Source organism: Hylobates moloch, unplaced genomic scaffold (assembly GCF_009828535.3).
Source record: "Hylobates moloch isolate HMO894 unplaced genomic scaffold, HMol_V3 SCAFFOLD_9, whole genome shotgun sequence".
NCBI classification, from domain to species: Eukaryota; Metazoa; Chordata; class Mammalia; order Primates; family Hylobatidae; genus Hylobates; species Hylobates moloch.
The window spans coordinates 21,235,816-21,245,252 of NW_026652284.1; the positions used below are offsets into that span (position 1 = coordinate 21,235,816).

The following is a 9,437-nucleotide window of genomic DNA, read 5'->3' on the forward strand; positions in this document are numbered from 1 at the left end:
TCCTGGGGAAGCCCAGGCAGCTCTCTACCAGGCACAGGGCCCCTTCACCCGCACATTTCCCTAACACACGTGCTTCTCTCCCAAAGGGACATTCTCCGGGTTGGGGTCACTTTGGCTGGCCACCAGAAAAAAATCCTGAACAGTATCCAGGTGATGCGGGCGCAGATGAACCAGATTCAGTCTGTGGAGGTTTGACATTCACCTGCCTCGGCTCACCTCCTCCTCCAAGCCCCGTCCCCTCTGCCCCACGTGCCGGCCCTCCTGGTGCTCTATCCACTGCAGGGCCAGCCACTCGCCAGGAGGCCACGGGCCATGGGAGGAACCAAGCGGCGCCAGCCACGAGACGTCACCAAGAAAACATGCAACTCAAACGACGGAAAAAAAAGGGAATGGGAAAAAAGAAAACAGATCCTGGGAGGGGGCGGGAAATACAAGGAATATTTTTTAAAGAGGATTCTCATAAGGAAAGCAATGACTGTTTTTGCGGGGGGTAAAAAAGGGCTTGGGAGATTCATGCTATGTGTCCAATCGGAGACCAAAAGCAGTTTCTCTCCAACTCCCTCTGGGAAGGTGACCTGGTCAGAGCCAAGAAACACTTTCAGAAAAACAAATGTGAAAGGGAGAGACAGGGGCCACCCTTGGCTCCTGTCCCTGCTGCTCCTCTAGGCCTCACTCAACAACCAAGTGCCTGGAGGACGGGACAGATGGACAGGCAGCCACCCTGAGAACCCCTCTGGGAAAATCTATTCCTGCCACCACTGGGCAAACAGAAGAATTTTTCTCTTTGGAGAGTATTTTAGAAACTCCAATGAAAGACACTGTTTCTCCTGGCGGCTAACGGGGCTGAAAGGGGCTTTTGTCCTCCGGGGTCAGGGAGAATGCGGGGATGCCAGAAAGGTCAGCCTTCCTGAGGATGGCCACCCCCCGGGTCTACAGCTCCAGGTACACATCACACGCACAGCCTGGCGGCCTGGCCCGCCTGGTGCCCACTCCCGCCAGCCCCCGCCTCGAGGACTGATACTGCAGTGACTGCCATCAGCTCCGACAGCTGCTGAGAAGGGTTGATCCTGCATCTGGGTTTGTTTACAGCAATTCCTGGACTCGGGGGTATTTTGGTCACAGGGTGGTTTTGGTTTAGGGGATTTGTTTGTTGGGTTGTTTTTTGTTTTTTGTTTTTTGTTTTTTTAATGACAATGAAGTGACACTTTGACATTTCCTACCTTTTGAGGACTTGATCCTTCTCCAGGAAGAAGGTGCTTTCTGCTTACTGACTTAGGCAATACACCAAGGGCGAGATTTTATATGCACATTTCTGGATTTTTTATACGGTTTTCATTGACACTCTTCCCTCCTCCCACCTGCCACCAGGCCTCACCAAAGCCCACTGCCATGGGGCCATCTGGGCCATTCAGAGACTAGAGTGAGATTTGGGTATGGAGGGGGAGGCGCCAAGGTGGAGGAACTTCCCACTCCAGGACTGTTGATGAAAGGGACGGATTGAGGAGGAAGTGGGCTCTGAGGCTGCAGGGCTGGAAGTCCTTGCCCACTTCCCACTCTCCTGCCCCAATCTATCTAGTACTTCCCAGGCAAATAGGCCCCTTTGAGGCTCCTAAGTGCCCTCAGACGGTCAAAACCCAGTTTTGCCTCTGGGAGCCTAAACCAGGCTGCATCGGAGGCCAGGACCCGGATCATTCACTGTGATACCCTGCCCTCCAGAGGGTGCGCTCAGAGACACGGGCAAGCATGCTCCTTCCCTTCCCTGGAGAGAAAGTGTGTGATTTCTCTCCCACCTCCTTCCCCCCACCAGACCTTTGCTGGGCCTAAAGGTCTTGGCCATGGGGAAGCCCTCAGTCTAGGGATCTGGCCACAGACTCCCTCCTGTGAGCCAACACAGACACCCGAGCAGAGCAATCAGTTAGTGAATTGAATGGAAATAAACGCTTTAGTTATAACATAACCCCTGTTCTCTGTAAGTTCCAAGGGAGACCCTGGTACCCTTGGGACGCACGTGACCCAGGTGCTAAGGGTTGCTCTTCTAAGCAGTCCTTCCTCCCTCAGGCTTCCAGAAAGCCCAGGGCCAGAGAAAACACATGGAGAACGACAGCTCCACGTGGCCTTTCTGGCCCTGGCTTGTCAAAAGCACAGGCAACAAAGGAAGTGAGTTGGAAGTGGCTCAGAACTCAGCCTTCCATATCCTAGGAATCAGGGTGAGCCCCTGCAGGTACATAAGGAGCAGAGAATTGATGAGGGTGCACTCGAAAGAGGGTCTGGGTGTCAGGTGAGCTGTCATAGTGGGAACGTGAGGGTCTTAGAGTGCCCGTGGACCCCCAGGCAGAGCCGACTCTGGTTTTCTCTGTGCAAATGAGCTCCTGCTCACATTAAAATCAGAATTGTCCACATGGCAGGAGGAGGCGGGGAGATGGATGTGCCATGGATATCAGGTCTGGCTGAGGAAGGGGAGCCAAGGAGACTACCTCTCGGGACCTTTCCCAGATCCAAGGAGATGGCCAGTGAGAAAGATTCAGGCCACAGGCAGCCAGCTAGAAGCGCCACGGTCAGAGTGAACATCCAGCACAGCACAGCCCATCGTCTGTCACTCACCTGTTCCGGGAGCCCGAGCTGCAAAGAGAAGGAAGGGATTAGAGAGAAGTGTGGGCCCCCCATGGGGACAGCAGGGCAAGCCACAGGGAAAGCATTGGCAGGTTTCCCACAAACTGGCCGGCAGTGGCCCACTGGCCTTCACTTTGTGCCCCAAAGGTGCCCCACGCGGGTGGCAGCTGTCTCAGCACACAAGGTCACCTTCTGGCGGGAGCTGCCCTGATGCTCTTTAGATTAGTTCTGTCTCCCCAGCCCACCCCCCAACTGCTCTGGGGCCCCACATGGGGCTGGCAGTCAGTGCTTCCCGTCAGATGGCTTCCTGTCTTAGCCGCTGGGCTGGTGACCACTAGCCAGCATGTCTGCCCCTCCACCCTCCAGGGCCGAGGTCCTCAGTGGCCATGGCCCCCTGCACGCCTGCTTCCCAGAGCACAGGTGCTACCAGACCTCTGTGTCTCCACTTCAGGGTAACAAACAAATGTCACTGTGACTGTCCCAGGGGTACAGGCGCTGCTCACATCTCTTCCACCCCCACCCACCCACCCCACCCACTACCGGGGCAGTCGCCCCGCCCCAACCTCTTGCTTGCTGCTCAGCAGGGAATGGCAGGCCGTGTTGCCAAGCGCCTTCCACTTACACCACCCGCTCGCCCAGGCACAGAGCTCTGAGCCACCCGCTGCCTGGTTACTAATCCTTTCCTGGCTCAACCTCCCCAAGTGCCAGCCCCCGCCTGCCCAGCAGTGTTAGGGGAGTTTCCGGCTGCTGTGCACACAGTTGGTACTGCAGGAAAGAAAGCTGTCTTGTAAACACAGGCCAGGGCACCGTGGAAATGGGGACCAGCTGCTCTGGGAGGGTGCGGCTAGCAGAGCTGTGCAGCGCCAGGCTGGGTAGGAGACAGCCATGCTATCCACCCCCACCCCTACTGCTACGAAGCCCCCAGAATGGGTCATTGTTGGTGCTCGGCAGTCCTCTCCCTGGGGGATGATATCCAAAATATCAACTGGGAAGACTCGGGCAGACCAATCAGAATAGATGATGGCCTGAGTGCTGGACCAGAGGCCTCAGAGCAGGGATCCGGGTGGCAGGGCAGTAGGAGACACTTAAGGGACTCAGGGCTCTGGCTGTTTACTAACCAGCAGTGCCTCTTACTCACATGGCATCAGCTGAACTTTCCCCATCATTTCTAGTTGGTCCACCCTGCCACCATCTAGGGGCTTCTCTGCCACCACCTTGTGAGTAGTCGCTAGCCTCACACGCCTCTCCCATCAGGGGCTCATCTCCAAAAGGCTGGGAGCTCCCGCCCTGCCCAGTTAATCCTCCTGCCTGGCTGAAGCACAGGAAGGACCCAGGCCCCAGATCATCACCCACCCCAGGGCTGGGCCCTGGGCCACTCCTGGCTCACTCCAGGGCCCCTGTTGTCTGAAGATGGTACCGAAGGCTAGAAGACTCTTGCTAGGGAAGATAACGTAAATGCATTCAAAAGACAGGGTACCACATGATGCTCGGGAAAGTGCATCATGACCCCAGGGTGGCAGCCTGCTTCTGTCACTAGGGATGTGAATCTGGGGAGACACTTCCCCTCACTGAGCCATCTGTAAAATGAGAGCATTGGACTGGGTGAGGCAGGCTGTGCAAAACACTTATACACCTTAGTCCCATGAGGAAGGAGTATTCCCCCTGCATATTTGTGGGGGAAACTGAGGCTCAGAGGGATGAAGTACTTTGCTCAGGATAACACAGCCAGGAAGGAGCAGAGCAAGGCCATGAGCTTTGGTTTTTTCTGTTTCCGACGTCTCCTCTACCATGCTCAGTTAGATGACAAGAAACAGTTGGTGTCTGATGCTGGCCAGTAAGAGAAAGAAAGCTCAAGTGGGCTGGGGCTGTCAGGGAGGGCTTCATGGAGAGGCTGTCTTGAAAATGACAGAGGTCAAAAGAAAGGTCACTCCAAGATGCAGCTGCCAGAATGGTCCAACATAGTGAGTTGTTTGTCTGGATGGGCCAGTGGAACGGGGGAAGCGAAGGTTGATGTAAGTGGAGGTTGAGGCAGTTTAGGCACGATGTACAGTCCAGCCACAGCAGGTTCTTGAGCAGGAGAGTAGCATAGTGAGCATCAGGTTCTAGGAAGAAGCACCAGTTCAGCCATCAGATGGGGCAGGATGCCTCCCAGCTACTCCTCCCCCCGAGAAGGAAGAGCCCCCGGAGCGGCCCTCATTTATTCCAGGAGAATCCAGGCCCTGCTGCTTCAGTTTCCATCCTCACTGACGCAGATAATCCAAAGAGTCACTTCAGCTGCTTGGAACAGCAGGGTTGGGTCTTGTGCTACCTGATTCTTAATTTGGCTGATGTCTACCCCATTTCCTCCAGGCTTCTCTAGCGGTGGCAGGGGTGAGGTGGGGAGAAAGCTGCCAGGCACCAAGGGAGCTGAGCCTGGCGGGGGCGGGCGTGCGGGTGGGCATGAGAAATTGCTCAGGAAACCCATCCCTGCTCTGGTCACCCTAGTCCTGGAGAGATCACCCAGATGTGTTGGAATGAGTCTGGGGTCCTGTCTTTTCCAATAATGTGTTATCCTGGGGAAACCCAGAGGGAAGTTGAGGGAGCCCCACTGTGCTGTGTGATGCTACACACGCATGCGAATGCATCACCAGGCAGCCTTGACCCAGCCTTCTGCAAAATGTCTTCTGCCATCAAACTTAGGGTGGAGAATGGTCTTGCAGCTGCCAGTTTTTCCTTCAGAGAAACTAAGGTCAGAGTGTTGGCTGCAGAAAAGGACTTGGCCTTTGACACATAACAGGAAAGAGAGTCGGCTCTGGGCACACCCCTTCAGAGGCTAATCTCAGGAGGTTGGAACCACAGGGATTGCAATAATCGCTGAATACTTACCATATGCCAGGTTCCAAAGCATTATCCTCTCCACTGTACAAGTGAGGAAACTGATTCCCAGAGGTAATTCCCAGAAGATTCCAACCAGGCCATCTGTCTGCAGTCCTTCCTTCCCACCTTCTTGGGATTTCTCAGAATGTTTGCCATCACCCACCTGTATTAGAATCTCCTGGGCTATTCATTGTTTAACTTGCAGACTCCTGGGCTCCACCCCAAACCCCTAAATCAGAATCCCTGCGGCTGGGCCCCAGAGTCTCCATTTTTTGACAAGCTCTTCCAGGAGCTTCCTCCAGACATGGAAATCCTCACTTGACTTCCCCCACAACAAACTGCCCTGATGTCTGCGGAGAGAGGGTCTGGTGTAGACAGGGATTAAGAAAAAGCAGGACATTTTCAGATAGGATGCCCAAACCCAGACACAGATTAGGACCCATGAAGTAGGGGGTAGAGCTGACCCTCAGGAATGTGCCCAGACAGAGCTAAGCTTTCAGGAAAATTAGAAAGACCCTCAGACCCAGAGTCTGTCTGAGTTTAGCTTCGCAGCATGAAGGCTGCCTCAAGAAAGCTGATATAACAAGAAGCAGCAGCAATTTAATACTTTGGAGGGGGCCAGCAGCCCACTCAGGGCCACCCTGGGAGACCCCACAGACCCCAAGGCTATGGTCCAGGCCTGCTCACTCAACACCTGGCCAGGTGGGGCAAGCACAGGCAGGGTGGGGCTTCCAGCTGGACCTAGAGCTACAGATGCCCCACCACCACTACCAAGCCCGCCTACCCAGACTAAGACATGGCTTTTCCTGGAGGAGGGAGAGAGCAAAGGCCCTGTCTCTACCCAAGACCTAACGGCCCCTGTTGAAGGAGAGGGAGCAGGAGAGGGAGGAGGGAGGAGGTCACAGCCAGGACCACATACACTCTTGGGGGCCCTGCTGAGACTGCAAGAGTCAAGAATTCTAACGTTCCACAGGTGAAAGATTCCAAGATTCTAGGATTGCAAAGCCCCGTCATTCCAAGATTCCAATGGAACATTCCATGTTTCTAAGATTCCATCACGCTATGATTCTATGCTGCTAATTCTTGAAATTTTGAGTCTCATTGTTCGTTGCTGGTCCCCAAACCTGTGGACCCTAGCATTTTTTTAAAAGCACAAAAAAAAAAGAGCAAGAAAGAGAGAAAGAGATGGGGAGGGAGACAGCTGAAAACAGATACTAAGAAAAGCTCCATCCCTTGGATCTGAGTTACAGATGCACCTTGGCAAGGGCCAAAGACCCTCCTTTTGAGTGGGGTGCAGAACATCTTTCCCTGGTAGAGTGGCAGAATTGCATGCATCAGGCCTTCCTGGGGGGAAAAGAGGCTGGTTGTTCCAGGCTACAGCTGAGTAAAGCCCCACACAGGCCACAGTGCCCACTAGCTAGTGGACCTAGGAGCCAAGCAGGGTCCCACTGGCTCAGTCTGGGGAGGGACTCATCTGGGGTAGAATTTCCCTCCCTGCAGTGAGGAAGCTGCAGGACCAGGAATTTGCCTTGGGAGACCCCCCGCTGAGGAATATTTCCGAAGCAGAACCCCTTCCTGTTCAGAGCCAGAGTCTTAACACTGGACAACCACAGGGTCTTGCTGCAAACTCCAGAGCCAGGTGCCTTCCCTCTGACATTTGGGACATAGCTTCCATGGCCACACAGCCCTCGCCCCCTTCCAAGACCCCCCTTGACCTTTCTAATCTTAGTCACTGCCTTCCAGAGCTGGGAGGCCACACGGCAGAGGTGCCTGTGAATCACTCCGTGATCAGCCTGGCCACTTTCCCCTCCGTAGAGAGGGACTCTGATGGGCAGGGGGCACCAAGTTGAGCCTCTGAGGCTGGCCCAGCATAGGCCTGGCAGGGACGTTCACTCACAACCAGCCTTCTTGGACCCCAGAGAAGAGTAATTACCACTTGGTCATGCCCAGCCCCCAAATCATAATCATAGCTGCTATTTCTTGAATGCCAGCAATGTGCCAGGCACTGTGCCCAGCTTTTTATACACAATGTCTTGCCTAATCCTCACACCTCTGTGAGACAGGTACAATTACTACTCCCATTCCACAGACCAGGAAACTCAGAGACGTGACATGGTGGCTCTTCCAGGTCACACAGCCAGTAAGTGGCCTCTGACCCCAGCACCCCCCTCTTAATCACTATGCTATGCTGCTACCAGTGGTACACACTCAGCCCCTCTCCACTGTCAGATCCTTTGCCAGTCAAATCCCAGATCCCCGGGGGCCACTGTGGCACCCTCTTTGAGCGTGGCCTCCCTGGAGCTGCTGTCAGAGCCACGGGCTGTGGGAGTGAGGATGCACACTCCTTCTCCCTAAGTGTCTGCCCCAGCCTGAGCTATGCAGACCGGAGCTCTCAACCAGAGTATGGGGCTGTCTGGCAGGGTTTCCCAGAACCCTGTTTCCTGTGGTCATAAATATGGGTTTTCCTGACAATGTTGGGAGGTCAGGGACTGATACAGCTGGGGTTCTGACGGCCATGGGTCAGACCTGGCTCCTCCGGACCCCACTGCTGTGACCAAGGAAATCTCACCAGCTGTGTCCAAGATCAACCCTGACCCTGTTACTCCAATGCCTTTGTAGGAGTATTTTTAGCAGAACCTTTTTTTGCCCAAAATAAATGTGAATTGTAAAAATTATCACTTGGACTCAGTATTTCTTTTTCCTCTGAGGTTCCCCAGAGAACAAGTAGGAGCTCTCAGAGGCCCCGAGCAGGGTTCTGAAGTATGACTAGGAGTTTTCCAGGGCTAAGAATGGAGCTAGGCTAGGGCTGGGCCTGGAGCTGGGGTTGGGGTGCGGATTTGGCCTGGGCTAGGGTGGAGTGTTGACATAAAGCAACTTTTAAGTGTTCTAAGAACACTCCATTGTGTTTAACAGTTTCAGCTCTGCTGTGAGGGGCTTATAGTTCATATCCCAACTCTGCCATTTGTTAGCTGCCTTGCAGAGGTCACATAACTGTGCTGAGCCTCATTTTCATGTCTGTAAAACAAGAGCAATTGTTTCTAACTCCTAGAGTGTGGGTGAGGAGTCAATGAGATAGAGCATGGAAAGCCTTGGCACTCACAGACATGAGCTATTATTATTGTGCTGAGCCGGAGGCCCATGATGGCAGGGCCAATGTCTATTATACACTCTTGCTGTGTTCTTTGCAACCAAGACGATGCCTGCTGAATTAGTTCATTCTCACACTGCTATAAAGAAATACCCAAAACTATGTAATTTATAAAGAAAAGAGGCTTAATTGGCTCACGGTTCTGCAGGGCTGTACAGGAAGCATGATTCTGGCATCTGCTGGGCTCCTGGGAAGGCCTCAGGAAACTTACAATCATGATGGAAGGCAAAGGGGGAGCACACATGTCACCTGGTGGAAGCAGGGGCAAGAGAGAGAGGGAGAAAGTGCCACACTCTTTTAAACAACCAGATCTCACCATAACTCACTCACTATCACAAGAACAGCACGGTGGGGATGGTGCTAACCCATTCCTGAGAACTCTAGCCCCATGACCCAATCACCTCCCACCAGGCCCCACCTCCAACAATGGGAATTACAATTCGCCATGAGATTTGGTGGGGACACAGATCCAAACCATATCACTTGCCTCATGCTAGACACTCAATACATATTTGTCAAGTAGATATCAGAGACATTCAGTGAGGGTTCCATGGTCAAATACATTTGGCAAATTCTGGGGTAAGGCAAGTTAATCAGATTTCTTTGTCCCAGGATATTGCAGAGTCTTAAATACGGTAAAAGTGCAATGTGAATCTCTAAGAAGGTGTTACCATTTGCAGGCTTTCCCTCTGGGAGAGCATCTCATGGGACCAGTGTCCCTGGGAACATACTTGGGTAATGCTCTGGGAGTTACAGGTAGATCTGGAGCTGGGGGTTAAAGTTGGGCCTGGAAAACACTATGGCATAGAGCCCAGAGAGGGAT

The 9,437-nt window shown here is 53.5% G+C and overlaps 1 protein-coding gene across 2 annotated transcripts in view; it reads left to right on the plus strand.

The window, feature by feature from the left end:
* Positions 1-8,141, plus strand: part of EPHB2 (EPH receptor B2) — a 207,274-nt gene extending 199,133 nt beyond the window's left edge. For both annotated transcript variants that reach the window (XM_032759236.2, XM_032759237.2), the window contains exon 16: positions 87-8,141. In XM_032759236.2, coding sequence (XP_032615127.1) covers positions 87-195 — 109 coding nt within the window. In that variant the 3' untranslated portion in view covers positions 196-8,141. The remainder of the gene's footprint in view (positions 1-86) is intronic.
* The last annotated feature ends 1,296 nt before the right edge of the window (positions 8,142-9,437 follow it).